This window comes from Anarhichas minor, unplaced genomic scaffold (assembly GCF_050575085.1).
Source record: "Anarhichas minor isolate MPS153535 unplaced genomic scaffold, ASM5057508v1 ptg000040l, whole genome shotgun sequence".
Taxonomy (NCBI): Eukaryota; Metazoa; Chordata; class Actinopteri; order Perciformes; family Anarhichadidae; genus Anarhichas; species Anarhichas minor.
The window spans coordinates 5086712-5112099 of NW_027466486.1; the positions used below are offsets into that span (position 1 = coordinate 5086712).

At 45.2% G+C, this 25388-nt stretch overlaps 1 protein-coding gene across 1 annotated transcript in view; it reads left to right on the forward strand.

Moving 5' to 3' along the window:
• fermt2 (FERM domain containing kindlin 2) overlaps window positions 1-25388 on the forward strand; it is a 41910-nt gene that overhangs the window by 5687 nt on the left and 10835 nt on the right. Inside the window, exons 2-8 of the mRNA XM_076108738.1 lie at window positions 777-934; window positions 13393-13626; window positions 19632-19760; window positions 22123-22155; window positions 23721-23946; window positions 24113-24215; window positions 24793-24900. Coding sequence (XP_075964853.1) covers window positions 777-934; window positions 13393-13626; window positions 19632-19760; window positions 22123-22155; window positions 23721-23946; window positions 24113-24215; window positions 24793-24900 — 991 coding nt within the window. The remainder of the gene's footprint in view (window positions 1-776; window positions 935-13392; window positions 13627-19631; window positions 19761-22122; window positions 22156-23720; window positions 23947-24112; window positions 24216-24792; window positions 24901-25388) is intronic.

Sequence of the window (25388 nt, forward strand, 5' to 3'; positions counted from 1 at the left end):
CAGTGACTTCACACAACAGGGCGCGTCTTATTCCCAGCAAAGAGCACGAGGAGAGCCACAGCGAGGTTCACCTTCGTCCCTTTTTTTTCTTCTAAATCGTCCGTGAGGGTCAAATGTGCTTTAGTCAGCTAAGATATCTCATCTGCCGCCACTATAGTGTATTCATAACCGTATGCAAATGTTGGAGGAAGTACGTCATACTTATAGAATAGAGTGAAAGAAGCAATAGCAGAATGGAAAAAAAATACTCCATAAGCAACAAGTTCTATTTTCAAAATGGTACTGTTCAGCAGATATATATATATATATATATATATATATATATATATATATATATATATATATATATATATATATATATATATCCCTTTGTTCAAGCTCCACACCTCTGCTTTGTAAGGTTGGCTTTTAAGTATAAAACTGTATTCCCAGCCCAAGGTGACACACAGTAACTCTGATGTCACCACTATGACGTCATCCGAGTTACTTTTTAACACTTCGCAAAACTCTTCCCGGCGTTGCACAACTGTTACAGCTCGAGTAGTACCAACCATGAGTAGTCTTCTGACTTTGCTGTGCAGTGTTGCCTCCTAAGTGCACATGCACAGAAATATCAGCCCAGGGGTCGGCTTCATATCTACCGTGCGTGCGTGGGGCTCTGCGCCACATGTATTACTTTCCAGAGGGTCAAAAAGGTTTCTTTTCACTCCGGTGTGACAGAAATGTCAGCTGGGCCTTCTCCCCTTCTCTCTTGACGGTGTGGGTCTGTTTGGCAGGATGGCGCTGGACGGGATCCGGATGCCCGATGGCTGCTACGCCGACGGGACGTGGGAACTGAAGATGCATGTCACCGACCTCCACAGGGACGTGTCGCTGAGGGTAACCGGGGAAATCCACATCGGCGGAGTCATGCTGAAACTCGTGGAGAAACTAGGTACGTATGCATGCACGCTGCTGCCGTGAAGGGGGCCACAGCAGTTCACAGTGGCTTTCCAAAGCAGCTGATCAATAGGCTTGAGCTTAGTCTTAATTGACCAATTTTGACGCGATTAAAAATGACAGCAATCCACGGCGAGTCTTCAGATTTAAGATGCAATAGAGTGAATATGTTTGGCAGTAAAAACAAATCCCTTTCCTTTGACCTGATGGGACTCTACCTTGTGTCAATGGCGGACTTGTGTTATCTGTTCATATTTGTTGTAAGCGTACAAACAGTTTCTCAATACTGGCCAAAGTTTAGAAAACGAGACATTCTCCAACTTTGTCTTGTCTTGGAACTTAAAAGCGTGCTTTCTGCCGGGAACACCGAGAGAAAGCGCATGAAATCAGAGGTTGGGAACAAGCTGCATTATTCTCTTTGTGGATACAAGTAAACCTGTTTTGTTTGATGTGCAGACTACATAATGAGTAATGATTTGTCTTTGAGCCTTTTGTTTGCAGCTCAAAACGCCTCTTACGTGTTTGTGGACTTTTCCTTTCAGAGGGTTAATATTCCTCTTTGTTACCCTGCAGTGTATATGGGTCAGTAACCCAAGGTATAAAGAAACCATACACAACCCCTCCCACTGTATCATGCACTGTTCTGTAGCTGCAGTCACGCACTTCACAAGTTTGGGCATAAGGGTCCTCTGTTCCAGCCCCTTGAACACTGCCCTGTTTCATGGAGGCTGGAGAACGTTCGCTGCTGGTGGTGGTGGTGGTGGCGGTGCGATTTGGGAGTGACAGTGTTGTGTGTTGACGGTGCTCGAGCGCTCGGCATTCCTGCAGCGCTCCCAAGGTTTTATTCCCTGCCCATGGTCCCGTTTTTAGCTCCCCTGTCAGAGCGCCTGCATAATTGAGCTCTTTGTTCTCTGCGGTCGTCTGTGCCGAGCAGCAGCGTCCACGCCGGGCGAGTGCAGCGTTTGCCGGCGTGGGACGACATGAATCCATTGGTCTTCCAACCGCCAACGTCACTCACGACCCGGCCTTATCCATTGTTTGACTTGTGTTTGCGCGTTTTGTTCTGCTGTGGTTGAAGGGTGACCTTTCTGGATCTTCACCATCTTCTGAGGTGTAGTGTGGGGAAAGTCTTTCAGTGGTGGAGGAAGTTGACTGTCTTTCTATTGTTTTCTTCATTCCTAATTTCTGTTTCCTTTTCTTAAGGATGTAGCTATTTGCTGATGATCCCTTTTTTAAAATCTTTTATGGATTCCGGCTGTTTGAGATCATGACGTCCACAGTTTTGATTTTGTTTACCGTTTTGGCTGTTGGTTGTTGTTGCACCAAAGTGAAATAACAGGACGTGGGTGTGCGTGGCGTTTCCACTGTCTTATCAAAATAAATATTGTAATTCCAGCCTCGGTTACTGTTATTCAACTTCCCTCCGCATTATTGTACTACTACCACCTTTACTGCAGTTAAATTAGCTTACTGTAGTATGCCTGAAGGTAATCAACCCTCCTACCCTCAGTCAACACGTTGTTCTCCGCGGTAATCATTAACCCGGCGACAACGTGGGTTTTCCACATGGCCACACACTGCAGGGGAGCTGTACACTATCCATGTGACGCACAATATTTAGCATTTGGAACAGGCGATGATGTGCTTTTCGGTAGCAGAGAAATTATTTTTGATCATTTGGGAAAGATTGGACGAAGCTCTTGATTCAAATCTGTCCAAAGAAATAAAATCTTAAACATGATTTTTCTGTGACCTCCACCCAGCTATGTATTAATGTCATTTGTTTGCAATCTGAGGTGAGAGGGAACAATCTGCGCAAATTAACGAGTTACATTTTGATTGATAATGTATTTGTATAGCACTTTTTAAAATACAACAAAGGTTGCCCAAAGTGCTTATGAGATTAAAGAAACTGGTAAGCCAACAGGTCTTTCTATTGCCTGTAACCTGTCTCGAAACCTCCCAGCATGCACTGGTGATGACAGTGCTGCACACTCACTGCACACCTCTGTCACATACTCGCTGTTGGAGCTGCTGATTGCTCGGACGTGCTGGTTAGTGGTTACACATAGACACTGTACATGTGCACGTCCACATGGTGCTGTGAGAAGGGACGCAGATGCCACAGAGTTTTGGCCGGCGATGCGTCAGCCTCTCATTCAAAAGGACATCCTGGCGCTATGTGACAAATCTCTCTCTCTGTCGGTCCCTCCCCGCTCTCTCTCGGACACTCCAAAATGAAGGACCTCCTTGTGATTCAGTAATGGCTTTCCATCACGGTGCTTTTGTCTTTTTCTTCTATCAAACATGTGTTGCAGAAGCAGTACGTGTTTGTGTGAGTCAGCTGTCCTCTGTACGATGACCGGTGTTCTCATTGGTAGTATTTGTGCGCGTGTTTCCACACGTGAGCCGGCTCGTTGGGGTCGGCGGGCGTGTCTCGCCGGCATGTATCCCGCATCCATTTTTCAACTCCTTCCTGTGAGTCTTTTCGTCTACATTGCAGGCTCAAATGGCCTTTGATAATGGATTAAACAGACAAATGCCAGGAAGGCACTTAGCTATTGATCACGGTAGCGAACGCTGCTTCCATCCCCCCCCCCCCGTTGCAACCCTCCAAAGAGAGCAGTATTTAAAGCCAGCTGATTCACCGCCTCCTGGTCCCCCCCCTCACACACTCATCGCTCCTTGCTCACCATCACTTCTGCTTTCTCTGAGTGTTTTTCTCCTCTCTAAAAGCTAATGTTGCCATTGAGATGGGAAAACAAATATTGCACAAACAACAACATTAGCTGGTGAGAGATTTATTGGATTTCAAGCGATTGTTCCCAAAGTTACATTGCTTTTAAATCTGGTAAACTGTGGTTTACGGTAAGTGCTTCAGCTATCAATGTTTCACACGCATAGTGTTATTTTGCACACACTTGAGGTGGAAAGGCCAGTTTTTTGTACTCTGTGCCCCTGGAGTCAAGGCCTCCGGCTTTCAAGCCTGTCCAACCCATAGATAGGATTACCACATTTTAGCTGATTGTGCAAACCGCTGAAAAAGCAAGTCATGGAATAAGCAGCATGAGCATCTAGCGATCGCAAATGATGGAGTATGTTGTTCCTTTGCTGGAGATACGCTGGTTGCGTTGGCTCTGCTTTGCCTCACAAAAGACAGCTGAGGGCAGAGGGACTGGATGGAGAAGAAAATGGGAGGGAAAGAGAGAGAGGGGGGGGGGGGGGGATTGTGAGAAGGGCTGGAGCCTTCTCGCTGTGTCTCTCCTTCCCGTTGTGACGTTAGCCACGCTGCTAAAAATTCCATAAAAGTCTTCAATGAAGCAGGAAATGACTTCCAGTGTTTGGCATGTTGTTCTCTGATCGCTGCAGTCATTGCTGGATTCGTCCACCTCTCTCCCCCCCCCTCTCTCTCTCTCTCTCTCTCTCTCTCTCCGTCCACTCCCCCCACCTTCCCCCCCTTCTCATTCCCACTTCATCTCATTGTTTTGTGGAAAATATACATTTTTATTTGGCAGCCATTTCTTACTGTTTGACACGATCGGCTCCTCCGGCCACGTAGCGAGGCTTGACAATCGATGGGAAACCTTGAAGTACACATTGTTCCCGTTCTCGTGTCTTCTGAACCAGGTTTCTGTGTGCTGACTGTTCAATGTTCCATAAATAGAACTTGAGCGAACTAATTGGTCCAGTGTGACTCTTTGATAGTTCATGTGGTTGTTTCCAGCGAGGGGCCTCTGCAGTTTTTTTTGGCTGCCGTACCGCCAGCCGGCCGTGGAAAAAAGCTTTCCCCCTGCATGACAGAGAAAATGTGTAATTTGTGTCTGCGATGACCTACATATTGACTTCGCAAGTGAATCGGCGAAAGTCCTTTTCTAGAGGCAGTCCAGAGGCACCTCTAATAAAACAGCAAGTTAAAGCTATAATGTTCAACAAGAAGAGACTTTAATGTTTCTTCTGGGCAACTTTGATTTTCAGCTATTTGAGCTCTGTGTCTTTTTATTTATTTTTATTTTTTTTGTGACGTCAAGATAGTGTCTGCTGGCGGTTGTGGTGACCAGAGAGAGATGGCTTCGCTTTTGACAATGGAGCGCAGGTTTCATTAGGAAACAGACGCGATTTAACACAGGATGCTGAACTTCCTCTGGGCTTTTTTTTTTAATGTGCCTTGTGCCTTCCTTGCGTTCCCGCCTTCCTGCCCTCTGTGTTTTTTTGGGCTGAGGGGAAAGATGGCTCTTCAGTCCCCACAGAGAGCGAGATGAAGAGCTGCGATACTGTAGTCCCGTCTGTCTCGATGACGTGAGAGCTGTGAACATCTCCAACATTCATCGTCGCACACCAGGAGAGCGGGAGATTTCTTTTGATGGACGTCTGTAAGCACTTTCCCCTCTCCTCGCATCAGCTCGCCATTGCACACGGTACAGATATGTCACCGTGTGCAATGAGACTCATCGATTTTTGGACTGTGGAGCCATCCTAAATGTCTGGCGTTACGAAGTGAGAAACGGCCTGGCAGCCTGTGTGATCATCCTGCTCTCTAATCTCTCAAGACAGGAAGTAGTTAGCCTAAGTAGCGGTCCTGCCCAGGCCAGAGCTTTCCTGTTTCACTAGCAAGATGCTACAGTGATTGTGCTGTTCTGTGCTCAAGACTTGCAGCACATGTTCACACATAGACAGCACCTTGCCTATACATTTACAGACTTCAGTGTTTCCCACATAGAGAGAGTTCATTTTAGCAGCTACAAGCTAAACATATATATTTTTTAAATTATGTTTATTTATTTCATCCGGTCAATATTCTGCCCGGCAGTGCAGACGGTGGATTGAATGACAAGCGAGTTAAGGACGATCTTATTAGTCATGTTTGACATCTTAAACGTGCAGTGGGACACACTTTCATGGCACCTGTGTTGCTTTTTGTCCCTCTCGCCTTCCTGTAGTGGCAGGCGGCGCAGTAGATCCATTGGAAAGAAATGTTAGAGCAGCACATTGTTGTAACAACACACACGCACACCTGTGTGTGCGAATGGAGTAAACTGATAGGATGTTCTTGTCGAGGTTCTCAGCCTCCTTTTCATTCATTTAAACTTTTCCCCGCCTCGCAGTCAGTCTCTGTGCAAAGCAGCAAGTGAGCTGTTGGTTTTCATAATGAGGCTTTATTATTGTGACAGAGCTCAACTTGTTCAAAGGATTTCATTACAACTCTGTCACTCCTTGAAATGTAAACATGATTACAATTCCAGGTTATTTAAAGCTGAAATTGTTTCCCTCATTTATTTATTTCCATAGCAGGTGCATTTGTCTGAAAAATGTCTCAAAATAAGAGATTTACCGATTTTACAATTTTCTTGGCCAATTTATTATAATTTTTTTTTTGTTTAAGTTTGACCTGCTTCTGATTCTTCCTTTTAATTTCCAAGAACTATAATCAACAGCAAGGCTCCAAACACATTTTTTTTTCGCAACTGTCCCCGAAAAATAATTTCAATAATTCTAAATGTTATCCTTTTACTTTGTTATTGTCATCTATAGTGGTTATTTGCATAAGACACACATTTCAAATGATAAGGAAATAACTAATTGTATTTAAAAAAAAAAAAAAAAATACTTGCTTTGATTAAAAAAAACTATCTTTTAATAATAATTGAATAATGAATGAATAACAATAATAAAAAAAGTGTCTGATTAGGTTTTTCCTCAACGGCTTATTTTGGACTTGCATTCGTGACAAACTGCAAGCTTTATGTTCTCTTGACTCGCGCTCAGGAAGTAGCACAACGATGTCACACGTGTGAATACGTGACCAGCAACAAAACAGAAATAAGATCCGGTCGATGAGTTGGAAAACCTTCTGGTTACGATCGGCAGCCTGTCAATCAGTGCATCTCTACTCAAAATGATGAAAACCTTTAGCACAAGTCTTCAAATTGCTAGACAGTCAAACAAAGCACTACATTTACAATTTATATTAAAAAGAAACAAGCAGAACATTTTTGTATTAATTAGCTGTAACTAGGAAAGTTTTTGTACTTGAAAGTGAAGAATTGATTATCCGATTAGTCTGCTCACTTATTAATTGACAAATCAGCTAATTGTGTCAGTGCTGCTGTAGATTGTCCAAATATTTAACTTGAAGAAAGTTGTCCAAAGGGAGAAGTTCAGCTAGAAGAAGCATCAGCGGGGCGGCTCTTCCCGGTCGTGAGGGGACGTCTGGCAGGATGCATTCATGGATAGAAGGACAGATGAATACTGTCTATCTGCTCCATTGATCTCAGTCACAGAGTTTCTTTGTAATGTCATTATTCCACCGGGTCCCTGAACACTTAATTGTATAAAGCTGTGTCAGGGCGGAGGGGGGAGGGAGTACCCCCACTGTTTTGCTGTGTTTGTATTCTGACACAAATGGATACAAACTGTCTCTAAGGAGGTTTGTGTAATAGCCCCTCCTAGCCTCTCCTCATGCATCAAAAGCCTGTTGCACTCTCTTCTTACTCTAACAGGCTGGATGTTCCCAGATTTCCCGTTAAGATGTCCGACTCATTCCATTTTAAAGGAAACATCCTTTATTGTCTTTTACTGAGTATAAGGCACGATTCTGCCTCCACCACCTCAGCTGTAGCAAAGCAGGCTAATCTCATCCTTTTTGGAGACCTGAACCGTGATGCAACAGAGGTTGGGTCTGAGTGATACCTGCGGATTTGTGTGTGTGTGTGTGTGTATTTGATGTCAAATCAGCCAGCATCCTATTCTCTGAAAAACAGAAGCCATCTAGATTTGGACTGGGTTCGTCTGTCTGTCTGTGGTGAAGTAGTCGTGGCGGTAGAACACTTTTGAATGGAATCAATATCCGTCTGCCCCAGTGTCCCCTGACTCCTTTTAGGCCAGCCATGACCTTTAAAGGATCCCTCACTATATATTACCGACACAGGGCTCAACCTCGGTGAACCTGTGTGTTTCTTTGTCCTGCAGCCTAAAAAGCCTTAATGGCACCACTAAGTGTCTCTTTGTCTAAATGCTTTGTCAGGTAAAGTTAGACAGCTTGAAAGGGTTCAGGTCTGTTTTTGCATATTTAATGACCGCGGTAAATGGCCTGTTTGATTTACTATTGGCAGAGTGCTGAAATAAGCTCAGCGGCGGAGAGTGGGCGTACGCCGTTGTGTGGATGGAACCGTTGCATCGCACGTTATGACTTCTGGGTTTAGTTTGTTATCTGTTAAACATTCGTCACGAGTCCAGAAACGAGTTTGTCTGCTGCAGATCTTCCCCCTGTGATCCTGTCTGACTGTATCTCATGTCTGCCACGCAGATATTGTCATCACCTGTCTCTGTCTACCTTGTTCTATACATGTTGGGTGTATCTGATGTGTTGATGCTATCTTGTTCCGACCGCACATGCAAGCGAATGCCTAAAGACCGTTTTACAGCAGATCTAATTTAAGGACGGTGCGTAGCGGTCGCTTCCTGTCTCTTTTGCTGTTCAACATCGACCTTCACCTCGCCTCGGACGTGGAATGTATTCAGAAAGAGAGAGGCTGTCGTGTTGTAGAGGGGAATAAGCTGCGAGAGAGATGATTAATAAGACTGACGAACCTGCAGCTCTGTCTTTGTTGTGTATGAAAACAAGTTGTCGTCTCGCACCACTGCCCCCCCCCCCCCCCCCGGGCGTCAGTCAGGAGTCACCAAGGAAACGCCGTGACCCGCCTCACCTAGCTGTAATGTTTTTATCAGCTGATGGCTGGAAATGACAAAGCCTTGCACTGCGTGGCCTTGGTTATCATCACTGATTGGCTAACAGCTGTGAAACCCGGTGAAAACGTCCTGACCTGTACGTGTGTTCGCTCTTTAATCACCTTCATCAGTGATGCTGGAGATGAGCCTGGATTTATCTTTCAGGTGTCAGCTGACTGCGATGAGTCATTGCGTGCACATGCAACAGCAAGGACGTGTTGCTTTCCAGTCCAAAGCCCAGTGCCCAGTCTCAACAATGAGGAAATGTGTTCTTCTCATTCAGAATGTACCTTTAGCGCTTCAACTGATCAGAAAATCAACTCAAGAAGTGTATTTTACCTCATTTTGTTTAATTCCGATTAACCAATGCTGTGTCTCAACTTAAGTTCTTCCTTTATTTTTAAAGCGGGCAAACAAACAGGGTGACCATCATTGTCAAATGTTGGTGGTAAACTTCCGCGATGTTGCAATTTGCCATTAAATCAAAGGAGCAGTCAGCTGTTGCGATCGTCATTTCCAGTAAGTGCACAACAGCTGTGTTCGATTTGAGACTGCACGACCCTGACGAAATTCATGCACTAAGTGCACAATGTACGACATGGAAGTCTGCGCAGCACATCTCTGTTCTGATTTAACTGAAATATCACACAGAATTGCCAAATTCGCAGAGTGAAAACCAGTTAAATACAGCTTTCTGATTGAAAAATAACCAAGTAATGTTTATAGAACTACAAGGTGTGTGTGTGTGTGTGTGTGTGTGTGTGTGTGTGTGTGTGTGTGTGTGTGTGTGTGTGTGTGTGTGTGTGTGTGTGTGTATTCTGTCTCTTAGGCGTAAAGACAGTGTTTCAATGTCATGCGATAAAACCGGAGCTGCGTGTAAACTCTCCTCCTCACGCTTGCCTGCTATGTCTCCTATTATTTTGTCCTCTGCTCATCCTCCGTCCTCATCGTCTCTTCGGTCGTCCCGTCCCCTCCCCCTCACAGTCGGGCCTCCATAAACATAGCTGCCTCCTAATATAAACACCACAGATACTCTAGGAGGGGAGGCAAGATACTCTAGGAGGGGAGGCATTGAGAGAGCAACGAGGAATGATGGGGAGGAGAGGCAAGGAGGAACAATTCAGTTTCCCTAATTATTCCAAATAAAGCCCTGCAAATGCGGTACTTTTGGCCTTCTATACAATATTTTAAGCACCATGTGCTCTTTGTTTTCTTTTAATTGCTTTGTTGAATATGCAGAAATGAGCCCATGTCTTTTCAAAGCAGTTTCTCACTGAGGTATCTGCTGCTCAAAGCAGAAGGAAGTGGTCTCGTTAGAGAGCTACGGTGGTGAATGAAAAGAACTCAGTTTGACACAATTTATGGATTAATTGAGCTTGTTAAAGCGCACACGCGGAACTAATGTAGTTAATGGAAGGATAACACCCTCCCTTCCTCAAATCCCCAAACCAGTACGTACACACACACACACACACAATATCTGTATCATCTTTCACATCCTGCAGAGGTCATAAAACATGGTTTTCCTATTCTGTCCCCCCCTCCCCTTGTCTTTCAAGCCCTCTTTGCACGCACACACACGCACATATCACTCTACTGAGGAGCTGTGGGTCCACATTTCATGTACCCAATTACTTAGGCCCCCGCTCCTCTGGCTGCTGCATTACGTCAGGCTTGGCAGGCTGTATTTTTAGCTTGGAGATGCCATTGGCCCTCTCTCCCTTCCTCCCTTCCTCCCTCCCTCCCCTGTAGATTGAGTTACCGCCTTGTTGCTGAAAGAACCCAACGGACGCCACGTGAACTGCCCTCGTCCAATCGCAACACATCGAACCACTGCGTGATGACGCAAGCGAGCAGAAAGGAAAGGCTATGTCCAATAAGGTTTTGCCGGTGGGCGGGGACAAAGAAACGCTGGAGCAGGGGCCATCGAGACTGTGTTGAGGGTAACTGGGACCGGCCAAGGCCTTGCCACAGAATGTATGGCGGTCGTGCATGCTGAGTATGAGGACGTTTCTATAGAACGCGGTCTGTGGTGAAGACCGGAGTGCCAAATGTTAATGCTAGCTGTTCTGCATCGCTCCCAGACACCAGAAATTACACGGTCGAAAGAGGAAAAACTGTGAGCAGAGTTGTGAAAATACATTTTCGGGTCTATTTTCAATTTTCCTCTCTCCTTACTCCCTCTTATTATTTCAGCCTTTAATAGCAGCAGGGCACTTAAGGGAGCTGTTTGCTTGACGGTAAGCAATGAAGTTGTGTTGTGCACAGCTGATGCATCAGAATGGAGCGATGACAGCTAGACCCCCCCCCCCCCCCCCCCCCCCCATGCTGCAGGAGTAACTCACACAGGGTCCCGGAAAGAAAGCGTGGAATGTTTTCTCTCAAGTACCAAGTGTTTGTCCGCGCAGCAAACGGTACAACACCCAACAGCTTGACAAACAAGTCCTCCCCAAAATCAATTCACATGGCCCAGGGCCTTCACAATGACATCTGCATTGAGATGCTGGTGGCCACTCTTCTTTTTAAAATGTCCCCTCCCCCTTTTTAATCGCCAGTGTAATCTCTTCCTCATCTCAGTTTGCTTTGCTCGCATCACAGCGGTCTTATTTCCTGGTTCTAAGCAGACAATCCGCTAATCCCGTTCATTCGGCTTTTAGACGGGATCAGCAGGAGAGTGTCAACAATGCGTATGTAAAGTTAAGGGCGGGGAAAACAATGGCGGCACATGGAAACCGAGGGCCACTCGAGGTTTAGGTTACCATGACACCAAGCTGTTTTGGCAGATGGAGGAGGTCAACGTAGGCCAACATCCGAGTTCCCCCTAACTTTTAACATTGTTACCATGTTCCTTTTCACGATGTGTGTTAGAAGCTATATGCATCAGTCAGTGTTGGACTGTGATGGAAACGATCCAAACCGCCATGTCTCCCAACTGCTGCTTGCTCGCCGTGTATCGGAGAGTGATTTTTAGTCCATTAGCAGCTGCGTCCTTCCTCCTGTAATACACAGATGTAATGTGTTGATGCCGCATTTAGATAATGTGCTGCCAGCCGAGAATGTGAAGTAGATCTCGGGAATGTTCAGCATTCATTTGCACTGTATACAATGACGTGTGGACCTAAAGCATGGATACTTTGGTTGATTCTTATTTACCCAGCAATGTAGATACTGCTCAAACTATTAATCGGTCGATGAGAAAGATGGTCAACAAGTTTGATAATAGAGTATCGTTTGAGTCATTTGTTGAGGACTCACAACAAATTTGGTGGTTTAAGCCTCTCAGACGTGAGGATGTGCTGCTCTTCTCTTTTTATCTCTGTAAATTGAATATTTTCAGGTTTTGGATTGTTGATGAGACCAAATATATAAGCTAACAAACTTATCCAAGCTAACAGTTCTATTTTCTTTATTTATTTTTCTCAACAATTAATTTATCTATCTTAAGTTGCAGCCCTACAGTAAAGTACTAAAGTATTATTGAGAGATACATTATGGCAGAAAGGTCCTCACGTTAAGAGTTGGCAATTATTACTTGAATCCTGAATCAGGGTATATGCATTCAAACTATTGCTGACACTGCAGTATATATATATGTTGAAACGGTTCAGATCAACTGTTTTGACTAAAGGATGACGAAGCAAACGCACGTCTGTGCCGGGACACAGTGACTCTGAAAGGAGACAGAGGATAGGCTGGAGACTACGTGGGCGGAGGAAATGAGACACCGCTTTAGGAAGTGCCTTCCTGGACTAATGAAGTAATGACATCACTACATGTCCTCTGGGGGAGGACATCTGAAAGTACAACAGGCTAAAAACTTAAGGTGTATTCACTCCGTCTCAACGATCATAGACTACTGAGGCTTTTACACAACACTTAAAAAGTGAAGAAAAGCTTCTTTTTTTATTTTTTAGCTCGTCGGCCTGCTATTCCCTTTTTACCCACTTTCGCTATTTTGCAACTGTGGCGCATTAAAGTGATACACAGATAAGAAATGGATGCAAAGGAGCTCCCACTCTCTTGAGTGGGAGATGCTGCCTTCCACTCCTACCTCTCTCTGAAGTGATTGGCAACTGAAACACAACTTCAGCGCCGCTCGTATAGAAACCAGAGCAAGGTGATCTTCAGCAACAGCTGCTTTGAGTTCCCGTAAATCCCTGCAGTTATTTTACCTTCCCCTTGAAGTCGGACACACACACCATGAGACCACAGGTTGGTACCCATTGTTCCTGAGCCCCTGCGGAGCGAAAGCCCGGGAGCTATGTGGGGTTTTGGGTGGCTTGTGTCTGCTTTAGAGGGATCACGGTGTGACTTTTGAACAAAGAGGGAGGTATGAACCCGATATCTCCCGCAGTGTCGCACAAACAGCCGTACATTGAGTCGTCTCCTCCCTCTCACTTTGACTTCACCGCCCCAGTGCAAACCTTTTCTGTCCCCCCCCCCCCCCACCCTACCGCCCCTTCACCCCGAACGTGACCCTCTGCCCTGGAGGGACATATTTTGAGCTCAGGTCAGTACAGTGTGATGGTTACAGGCTGAGCGCTCTAGTTACACTTTCCATTTGCCAACAACATCGTCACCTTGCTGTCAATGGATAAAAATGGCGACTAAAATAGCGCTTTAGCAAAGAGAACGCTAGTAACTTCAGTCTTTTGCTGTGTTTTTATCTTGCATCTCTGCAGTCATTGTTACCAAAAACTCATCCACTTTTATTCCCCTCCTCCATAGATGTGAAGAAGGATTGGTCCGACCACGCTTTGTGGTGGGAGAAGAAGAAGACGTGGCTGTTGAAAACCCACTGGACGTTGGACAAGTACGGCATCCAGGCCGACGCCAGGCTGCTGTTCACGCCGCAGCACAAGCTGCTGCGCCTCCAGCTGCCCAACATGAAGCACATGAAGGTCAAAGTCAACTTCTCGGACCGCGTCTTCAAGGCCGTGTCCGACATCTGCAAGACTTTCAGTAAGTGGAGCGACTGACTCATTTACAGGACAGCTGGCCCGGGAAATGTTCATAATGTTAGCCAAGATGTGGGAAACCTGTGAGATGAGGTGTGACTGATTGCCAAAGAGTTCTAGGAACGAGTGTGCAGAGTCTACACGGCCCTGCTGAAGGTGCCCGCCCTGCTGAACCGAAAACATCTCCCAGTAAGACTATTTTTGAAAAGGCTCTGGAAATGCTCCACATCAAACATAGCTAATCATGTCCTTCCTCGCATTGTTTTTATCCCTGGCAATTTGTTGTGTTTATTAAACACACTCTGAGCTCTGCGTGCTGGAGTCGCGTCTCCTGACTGGTCGTCCACTGTTGGCTCTGCAGTCATGTCCTTTGGAACCTGGGCTCCATCGGCCTCACAGTAATGTTTAGTAAACAGAGATTATCAATCTGTCTCAGGCTTATAACACAGATACACACCAAAGCATACATCGCTCAGTGTTTTGCTTACCTACTGTCTCTTCCACTAATATCATGTCCAAATTGAACTATCCCCAAGGGTCTCACACACTCTCTATCGGTATCTGCCATCGCTGGCACCACCGTGTTCTATCAGAGACATGTCGGAGGTCACACACTGACCTTTTCCTCAGCTCAGACCTCGCTGTCTGCCTCTTAAGGCCTTTACAACACGTAAATGCGAGCTACTCTCCTGCAAATATTATATATTTCGGGCTTTTATTGTGAAAGGTAAGAATGGAAGGAGTGGATCTGGTACACACCGTCTTCGTCAAGGCTCAGAGGAGTAATAAAGTTTGGTTCAGACTATTGGAGCCGCTGTATTGTTGTTTTGTAAATACAGGCACAACTCAACTTGTTCTGTACAACGCGATTGGTCGATGCCTTTATTCGCGCTGCAAAAACTCAGAAGAATGAGCCTTGTTCTGGAAAAAAACAAATTTTCCCTGCAAAATATTCCCGTTCTGTGTGAAAGTATTCATGGCAAAAAAAAGCAACTTTTCAGATATTGACGTGCGAAATAATCGCACTAAAAAAATAAATGCTTCTGCTGCGTTAAAGCCTTTAGTCACCAGTCTCCAGCAGGATTCACAGGTTCGGAGAACCCTCACCAATATAACCAGGAAGGGTCATAACACACCTGTTGTGTCTCCGTCACTGGCAGGATCAACAGGCAGGATCAGGGGCCCCAGTGGCAGCGCTCCTGCTTCTATTGGCCTCTACAGGTAGCACTAGACCTTGTTTTTCATCTGGCAGGAATGGAGCTTTACATTTCAATGGGGTCAGACGCAGTTCTATTAAAACGAAAAGGCCAAATAACACATTTCATTTAGTGTAAATATACAAAGGGACTGTTTTTTGAAAGCAGAGGTGGGGAGGCGGGGGAGAAACAGGCCTGTAGCCTTTCAGGCCTAGTTAGGAATGCGTCTGCTGCTTCTGTAATAAATCTATTTCAGCTTCGTAGAAATTCAGGACAAATTGCTTTTGGCTGACATGGCACGTGCCAGGATGTCGCAAGACGTCAGTGGCTGTTGTTTAACTGTGCATTACTGCGTGCAAAACGCGGAAACTTGTGCTAACGGGACAGTCGGACCCTGACTTACAGCTGCTCTGGACTGGAAGCATTTCATTTTTTTGTTATCCGGGCAACTTTGAGTTTGACAATTTCCTGTGCATGTTTTCTGCTGACTCTGAACTGCACAGTATAGAGATTCGGATGGGACAGGAAGGGACGAGGTCTGTCCAACTGGCCTTCGCTCCAGACAGCAGAGAGGGAGGGGCAGAGATACTGGAGGACAGAAACAGGGGGAGAGTTTTGTTCTGTTTGTTTTCAGCTGTGTGTGACTTTGGCCCCAGTTCCTTTTCCCGTACTCATTCATTGGATTTAAAAAAAAAAAATTTAGCCGTAGTGTGTCCAGTCAAATGGTCACACAGGAGCTATTTCCTGTTCCAAAACAAGTTCAGTCCTCAGTATAGTGTTTGGCTGTCCCAGATTTCCAGTCTCTTTAGCACAACTCAAACTCTGGCACAGACTGTGCCATAGAGTGGAAAAGCATAGAAAATCAGCGTAAGACTCCAATTTAAAAGTATAAAACCAATTATCACTGCTGTACTTCTCCCATGTCCATGGCAGCTGTGTCCTGACGCAGACGCAGTCCATCTGGGCTGGCTGGGAACCGAGAGGACTCAGCAAAAGTTCATATTCGCTCAGTTTCACTCCTGTTTTGACCCCTGATTATATTTGGCTGCTCTTACTTCCTGTGCAGCACTGCTCATTTGATAGTGAAGCTAAGGAATTAGGGATTTTCCACTTTTAAGTTCCAAAACAACATTGTTGAACTCTGTCAACAATTCTGGGAATTCTCTGAACCCAAAGTTGAGTGCTTTTTGAAATCTGAAGAATCTCTCAGCTCTGGTGTTTGTTGTGATATAGTGCCAGCTGAAACTGTAAATATGCTGTCGGGGTGCAACAAGTGATTATTCATTGATTAAGCTATTCAGCATTTTTTTTTTAAATAGATGTCAGAAAATAGCGATGAATTCCCAAGCTGACGTTTTTAAATGGCTTGTTTTGTATGACCAACAGTTGAAAACCCAAGAATATACAGTTTATAATTGTGTAAAAGAGAGAAAAGCGGCACATCTTCACATTTGAGAAGCTGGAACCAACAAATATTTGGTATTTTTGCCAGATAAATAACTTAAATGATGAATAGATTATCAAAAATGAACTGTTAATTAATAAATGAATCGTCAAAGTATTTTAGCTCTAAAATTTTGTATGAAATGCAAAAAGTCAGGTCTGTAGTGGAGGAAAAAAAATGAATGGCACTGAACTCACTCCTCTGGCTTTTGTAAAGGCACATTTCTTTCCCAGTGAAGAAGAGTCAAGACATGAGCTTGTCCCGTCTAGACAACCTGGGACCCTTCCAACACATTAAGTACACTAATACACCTCGTCCCTCTGACAGGACTCTGTTCTACTGTTCACAGATGACTAACACATGACCCTGGACCTGAGGTGGGACAAGAATGAGGCTGTTTGCCTCAGCAAAGCACCACTTCAGGGTAACAAGAGTCAGGCTGCGCCACTTAAGCTCTGTGGTGTTTTTTTGTTTTTTAGTAAGCACTTGTTTGCTACCATGTGTGGCAAAACCGAGACACAATAGCATTCTCTGGAATATGCTGCAATGTTGTAACTTTTTCTTATTCGTCAGCACTGAAACTTTACAATGAGTCAAATAAATGTCTAGAGAAATTGATGACCGGGCAAGAAAGGAAAGCGATTTTTTTGTGTGTGCGTGTGTGAATATAGTGGGACCTAAAGAACACCAGGGGGATGAGTTTGAAGAACGACGTTGACCACTGAGAGGGCGTATTGCGGAGAAGTGTTTATTCTTTGTCCCCCAGAAGGCTTTTTAGATTTGTGTGGGACTGTTGCTTCATCGTTTCCGTCCAGCAGATGTATGGCACATCAACCTGCGGTCTGCTGGACTGGCCCGAATGAGCTGGCCTCTGTTGTCATAACACGGGAGGAGTGCAGCTTCTCCTTAGCTCCAACCCCTAAATTAAAGTGCATTATTATCCTTTTTGAGTGGCCTTCTAGCAAATTCTGTCTGATAGATGCAGAGAACCTCTGACGCTAAGCAGCTGAGGTCTATTAATGTCTTGTTTTTTTTTCTTATACAGCAGAAACGATCCATTTGTGTGCCTCATGTGATGCCATAGAAATTCTCTCTAAATGCCAAAAACCTTACTTCACTGTACTTGTCCTCAGCTAAATTAATATCTACACCACGTACATTCTGATAATTACCCTTTTCCCACTGGACTGTGGCTGTATGCGAGTTAACCCCTCTTCCATGGAACAAACACTTTGTATTGCTCTTGAGTATCGATCAGTCAGCCTCGCATCCCAATGAGTGCCCCCTCACAACATTATTTGTATCCATGTAGGGTCTCAAACTGTTGTACGGTAAACTTTGGTGCTGTAAAATGAGCCCGTGTGATGGTGTTTGTGATTCCTCTGCGGTTGGCCTTACTCACTGCAGTGAATCATGTGTTCCAAGGAGTAGATCTCGCAAGCCCAGCTGGCTCTCAGTCAACCCCTCCTGCTCTGGCTCCCGCCCTGGTTACCGCCACATGTCTGCAGGTCTCGTTGTCTAACTCTAAGGTGTCATTTCTGCTAATGGAAATCAACCAAGCTTTTGTAAGCACTCTAACCATCACTCACCCTCCCTCCTCCTTCCTCCTCCTGACACCGGCCACAAGTATGCGGTGAGCGAAGTAGCAGTCTTTCCCTCCAGATCCTGATTCTTACATTATCACTATAAACATACAATTCAACACTCAACGGAGTATGTCAGCAGAAATTGACATGAAATCTCTATTGTATCGACTACACCTCTACTCCCGTCATGGGAATGATATCCGTACGTTTTTGTTTTTTTCACCCCGCTTCTCTTGTTTCCAGGCAATCCAGTAGAGACATCTAATAAATTACTTTTCCAGGAACGTATTTACCACATTGAGAAAGTCTTTACCTTTGGAGCCAGACTTTTGATCTATAGAGGGTTATAATAATAATAGATGAATGTTGGTTATATCAGATGTTTTATTGTGTATCACGTTGGTCTTGCTTGCTAGATATTTGGGGTTGGTGACAATGAGGTCATAAGAATGAACATTAAAAAGTGACTTCGTAGTAAAAATGCCACATGCCTCTGCGATGCCTCACCAAGGGACGCCGTCCTACCCACGTACACACGGTTTGATACGATGTGTGTGTGTGTGTTGGCCTCCTCGCGCAGGGCTAAAGCTCGGCAGCACGCCTGCAACTCACATGGCTGTATAAGGGCACAGGGACTGCGCTTCATCGCTGCAGCAGAGCGAGAACGAAAGAGGAGGGAGACGGAGAAAGAAAGGGAGAGGTTGAGCTCCCATCTGGTAGTTCTTAAAACTCCTGGAATGCTTTTGCTTTAGTTACACAAACCAAACAAGCTTTCTCACCAAGCAAAGCCGTTCTCGCTCTCTCTCTCCCCTCCTGCTGCTCGTGCTTTCCTCAACACCATCAGCAACCTCTTTAATCGGTCACCTTTCCAATCCTTCGTCTTTAAAAAAAAAAAAAAAGAAGAAATTTGAGAGATTTACGTCAGCGGATAAAACAAAGTGGAAATAATAAAATATGGCTCTCAAATATCAGCTTGCTTACTTGATTTATATGGAATCTTGGGGGGGAAAACCATATCCAGCTGAGGATCCAGAAGCGCTTGCTTCCAGACTAGCACCATCTATTCTAGTCCTGACACACTCCGGCGGTCCCACTACTACATCAGAACCGTCCCAAGCCCGTTTTAAAGCGTCAGTGCTGCTGATGAGCGATGGCTCCCTGGCCTCCACGCCCGAGGGAGGGATGGAGGGAAAAGAGGGCAGAGAAGCTGCTCTGTTTTAGTCCTTATATTCAGTCTGATGTGTTACTGTTACTGTAGTATTGAAGATACTGAGATACCAGAAACTTACAATTACTCACCAGCAGCAACTGCAAAGTGTTTTTATGTGTGTGTGTGTGTGTGTGTGTGTGTGAGGGGAAAAATCGGAGGACGGAGGGTAAGGCGGAGATGGAGGTTGTGTCGGCCCTGTCTCAGTTGGGGATTACAGTTAAAGCAAGATTTGTTGGGGCCCTGAGAAAAGGGATTTGCAATTTTCCACCGCTCGTGTGCACAGCTGTCTACAATTCATACACATCTCCTCAGTCCCTTTGCTTTCTCTTACTTCTCCCCTGTTTTTTACCCCAAAGAATCTCTCTGTATTCACCTACATCACAGGTTCTACACACCGTCTGTGTGCTCTGCAAGAGGTCATGTGATTTATTTGACTCCTGTGGTTGAAACAACACAAATGACTGTATGTTTTTAAGTCGCACATCGTCGTATTTATTGGCTCGGCTTTCTTGTTAGGCGAGATTATGTTCATTTGATGTCAAAATTAACTTTTTTGCTCTCCTTCCCTTCCAGATATCCGCCACCCAGAGGAGCTCTCTCTACTGCGTAAGCCCCGTGATCCCAAGAAGAAGAAGAAAAAGCTGGAGGAGGCAGAGGAGGACGATCTGGAGCTGGAGGGTCCGCTGTTAACCCCTGGATCAGGTGAGCTGACGGATAGTAACTCCTACATGGAGTGTTTGTTCTAAAATATTACAGCTGAAAGGGTTTAGTAGGAAGGAATGATGATGAATAGAAAGGGGCAAGTGTAGGTTTTGCACTTCACATGTATAATTGATGAGTTAAAAGAGATTTGGCTGAAGCCTGTATGAAGTTTTCAGGTTCACGGTCTTCTTCGAAGTAATTATGGAGCGTTGGGTTTTATTTTTGTATTTCATTGTTAAAAGTAATGATCTCATTTCCCTCAAGCAGCAGGTTGAATAACAGGTTCCCCTGGCCGCTATGGAGCGTCTTGCTGTTTTTTTGTTTTGTGTTAGATCGCACTTGTGGTTCCAAACCCACTAAGATAACTCCAGAGTGCTGCACCCTGCTTCCAGTGACCAAATATGAATGTGTGAGGTTTAGGCCTGCATGACATCTACAGCTCTCAATTCCTTGGCAGGGAGGACGAAGAATGGTTGAGATTCCACGCATAGTTGGTCACGCTGCCATTTCAAACCCAAACCAGGCTACACTGGCCCTCCTCCCTCCTTTTGCGCCAGTGAGAGTTGCAACCATGTGAGCGGAGAGGAGCAGAACAAAACGGGCTGTGCTGCTGTCACAGAGTTAGCATTAATCCAAACGGCTAACGCTATGAAACGGGGCTGAATGGGACTCTTTGTGTGGGTTGAGTCTCTTCTGTCCAGGCCTCTGGTCTGTCCGCTGGCTCCTTAGACTCAGCTCAGAAACGCATAGATGCACTCTCATGTGAGTCCAAAGAGGGCTGACAATCATTGTGAACTTGTTGAACCATCACAAAGCTCACGGTCAAGAAAAACGAATTCCGCTGACATGCTGATTTGCTTCACTGTGACGCTAGCAGCAGATTATGTATCTATTTTCCCTTTTATCGAAATAAAGTAAGAGATTTTTTTTTTATGAACGGCAGATGCTGATCACACCTAAAGTTGCGTCATTACATTTCAAGTTCGAGATACATTTTGTTGTAGTGGGAGACTGTGGTCACGCTATGAAGCGGTGCAGAGAAACGGAGTTTTCAACAGGAATGTGCAGAATCTGTTTACCGTCAGTCACACTTCCTGCGTCCTCCCTATCAGATCACATGCTACAGTCAGAGAGTATAGTTCATGGCCAAGTTGTAGGGCGTTATTCTGTCCCTTGTGGGGAGGGGCTGGCCTCTTAGCTCAGGTCTCCTGATAGGAATCACAAGGCTCTGCAGCGATGCAATCACAACCACAGCCTCCCCCTGTGCAGCTAACTGCGTCTGCACACTCCACACCCCCTGTGGAGATGAAGAGAGGAGGACTCCCTGTAGCTCACCGTGGTCTAACTTTACTGAGTCAAATTCCTTTTTTTCAGAATGACTCCGGTCTTATTCGTTGATTATTTTAATAATCGTAAAAGTAATTTTTTTTTCAAGCAAGAAATAGCCAAAATCCATAGAATCCCCACTTTGCAATTGATAATAAAAAATACTCGTTAGTTGCAAAACTAAACCTTTAAAATCTTTTGAATAACTTGTAAAACACATTTATGTTAAGAAGTAGATTCCTCCCAGTGGCTCAGAGTACATATACTGTGAGGTCCAGACTAGATGACATGGATGGGTGGTGACCAGTAGGGTAATATAAGGAGAATATGACCAATTATTTCTACTTTAAGACTGACAACCCTTTTTCCAAAACCTCAACCTCTCTCCTTAAATGTACTCATGAGGAAACCCCATGTCCTCCGTCTGTCTGCGCACACATGTCAAGTGCCTGACAGAATTGGTCATTTTGGTTAAAATAAAAAACACACGTTACTAATCCTCAACTGTTGTCGTGACTCAGAACAGAGCCATGGTGTTGCCCATGATGCCAGTACCACAACTTGACATGCCTGCTATATCAAATGTATCTTCCCTGTCAGCGTGCACAGCATAGCTCAGACAACCCAGTACTTTTTTATATTTGTGCTGCAGTTTATACATGCATGGCTGGGTCACGTTGACCAACGCCTTGCTTGGGTTTTCAATCTGTCATTCTGTGTTGGATGGCTATGAATGGGGTGGACGGGAACGACGGAACCTCACTCGTCATTCCAGGGTGATCTCCCTCTGCAAAGGGGGTAAAACTGAGTCATCCACTCTGAGGCGAACAGTTGGCAGTGCCCATGGAAATGCACACAGATCTCCCCGTTCTTGTATTTCTCTACGTTTTGTCCTTTCTCATCCGTTTCCTCCTGTTCTCGTAGAGTTTTCAGTGTCTTAAATCTGTCCACTTGATGTCGTTTGTTCGCCTTTCCGCTTCTTCCCTCCGACTACCTCCTGTCTTTTCTTCTCTTACTCTTTCTCTTTTCATCCTAGCCTCTGAGGTAATATACATCGGACCTGTCAAAGGTAAGCTTTCCTCTTCCTCTGTCCTTTTACTCTTCAGCACTGCTTCCTCACCCTCGCCTTCCCCTTCCTCCCCCCCACCCTCTACCCACCACAGCTGGAGTGTTGAGGTCACGTGAGACCTGTAACCAGTCGGGACCAACAGCCGAGTCACCTGACTGCTCCTCCAGAGGAAGTCACATGATTAAGGCTTTGCCTCTCATTAGAAATGAGCTCAAAGCGCACTTTTTTCTTCCAGCTTCCCCAGGCCTGCTCACTGTGCCTGCTGACTGTTGATCACTTCTTTGCCTTGAAAATGGGGATTACTGAGATGGTCATGAGTAATTTATTATTAGTTTTGAGGTCTCAGTGATGAGGTTTATTGGTCCATATTCTTACATACAGCCAATAGTCCACACAGAAATGTTTATAAAAATCAAATCCACTAGAGACACTTTCATTTATTGACAACCCTCTCATGGTTTACTTCTGGTCTCAACAGCCCATGGTGGTCCAGCTCCATCCATCTAAGCCCTCTATGAATCCCCAGTGTGGGCGCATTATGGAGTCAAGTCATATTAACATTCTTTGTGCCTTTGCGCCTGCATTGGAGTCAGTAAACAGGATGGAGGAGGCCTAGTTGTGTTTTTAATGGGCTGCCAGCTTTCACCTTATACATGCTCTCGCTGGATTTTTGGTTATTCCTCAAGAGACCCTTTGGGAGATGGAAGTACTCTCTGTGAGCTGATGCACTCGGCATTTGGGAAAGACCTTGAAAACAAACAACAAGCTCCCCCAAAAGGGATGCGTGGCCATAGCCAGCACCCTGTTCTCATGACCTCAGCTCGCAAACACACGCACACTCACAAACACAAGCCGAGCCCACTTCCTGGTTTCAGAAGGGATTTAGCGATTTAGCCAGTGTTGCTTCTTGACCTAGACCCCACAGAGGGAGAGGGGGAATGGGGGGGGTACGGTTCCAAAAATACCACCGTAAGGCCAGCCAACAGGAAATGCACACAGCTTCCCTTTGGTGGTTTGCTGATGTTTGCAGCCAAAATGAAGACAAATTTAAACACAAAAGGAGATTAAACGTACAATCTCAAATGTTTTTCATCCACTCGTATCTTTGCGTTCCCCCTCTCCTCTCTGTGGCGACTCGTGTAGTAGTTTGCTGTGTGCAGTGCATTCCTGCAGGTTTCTTGTGGGTGACCCTGATCATGCTCTGCGTCATCTGCATGCTGATCCACATCAATCCCGCCATCAGCAGGAGGACATGATTGAAGCCGCTCATCTGCAAAGTGTTGGCTGGTAGTCACATGGTGTTGTTGACCGCTAGCTGGCCTGGCTAGGCTGCAAGTGTGTGTGTGTGTGCTTTTTGAAAAGTGTTCACTCCCTTTTCCCCTGATGCTGATTTTGTTGATGAACAGTAATTGTGAATATGCACTCCATTGCTTTAAAATAGTAATATTCATTAGATTCTTTTTTTGAATAAAAAAAGTATGTATGTTGAATTGTTCCTTTTAATGAATATTTTTTTTGGACATCAGTGATCTATTAGGGACTAACTGATGACTGTGTGTTTTCAGGGAGCATCTACTCCAGTCCAGGCTTGTACAGTAAGACTATGACCCCCACCTATGACTCCAGAGACGGCAGCCCACTGTCGCCCACCACCGCCTGGTTTGGGGACAGCCCCCTCTCTGAGGGCAATCCCAGCATCCTCGCTGTCAGCCAGCCAATCTCCTCTCCAGACATCTTGGTCAAACTCTACAAGCCCCAGTCTCTGCTGGATAAAGCCAAAATCAACCAGGGGTGAGATGACTTTGCTTAGTGGTTAGATGGTTTTGGGAAACTGCTCAGAGCCGGAAATGCTGTGGTGGATTGAAATACATATTTAGGGCTGTGCAGCTGATCAGAATAGTTGCAAGAGGCTGCAGAGAGTTTGTTTCAGACGACATTGTATTCACTGTCTGTACAGGTGGTTGGACTCATCTAGGTCTCTGATGGAGCAGGATGTAAAGGAGAACGAGGTGCTGCTGCTGAGGTTTAAATACCACAGTTTCTTTGACCTCAACCCTAAGGTACGTCCCATAGACGATGCAGTACAATGTGAGTGAGCACAACCAGCATAGGTACTTACACTTGCAAGTTAGTCGGTGTGATTTTAGGGATTTTAGCCTTAAAAGTATATGATTTATAACAACATACTGACAACCTAAAGGGGAACTCGACTGATTTTACACATCAAAGTCTGTGTACAGGTCTTGGGGAGTACAGCTGCACATGTGAAGAAGTTGTACAAAGCTTTTTATGGCTCCAGAGGGAGCTGCACGGAATCTGAGAAGGGAATCTGGAGATGTGGAGTTGGAAAGAAGCTCACCAGCCCTCCGTAGCCCACTCCTCATCTCTGCTTGCGGCTATCGGCTGAGGCTATATTCGCCGCTAATAGCGTAACTCACACAAATCTTTAGTCTGCCAATGCTAAATCGCTGCAGTTCTCCTCTAAGTAGAGTATTTGAAAGTCGGTGGACATACAACTTCTAACCCAGTGCTTCACACAAATCTAGTTGTGTCCTGTGTGTGTGTGTGTGAGAGAGTCTGTTTTTACTCACTGTTTGTTTGCATGCACGTTAACCTCTGTGTCAAACCTCTCCACAGTATGATGCCATCCGAGTGAACCAGCTCTATGAACAGTCCAAGTGGGCCATCCTGCTGGAGGAAATTGAGTGCACGGAGGAGGAAATGATGATGTTTGCTGCCCTGCAGGTAAAGAGACTGTGTGCCTGTGTTTGCGTGTGTGTCTGTGCCTGCTCTAAATGTTCCTGTTTCGGCATTCAATTGTCACGGTCTGAAGACCTGCAGTTCTCTTTTCATGGGGAGATGGGCACATTGCCTTCTCAACCGAAAGCCAATGAATTCGGTGGGCTACCAGCCCAAAGCAGAGACATATGGCTGCCGGCTCTGCTGCGCACATGCTTAAACTTGGCTGTTTCACATTGATACAGAATGAGTTAATGGGGGCATTATCACACTTTATTCCCACTGAGCTCCTCAATATGTCTCAATGTTAATCAATTCCCCCCCTTTTTTTGACTCATAGTTAATAGAAAAAAGGGTCATTAGCCTTTTGAACAAAAAATAATGAATGTATCAATAATTTATTACAATTAACTTGAAAGACATTAATGCATTTGCCTCACTTAGTTAATTAGAGTGAAGTGTCATGCTGTTTAATTGAAATTCTCTAATTTTCA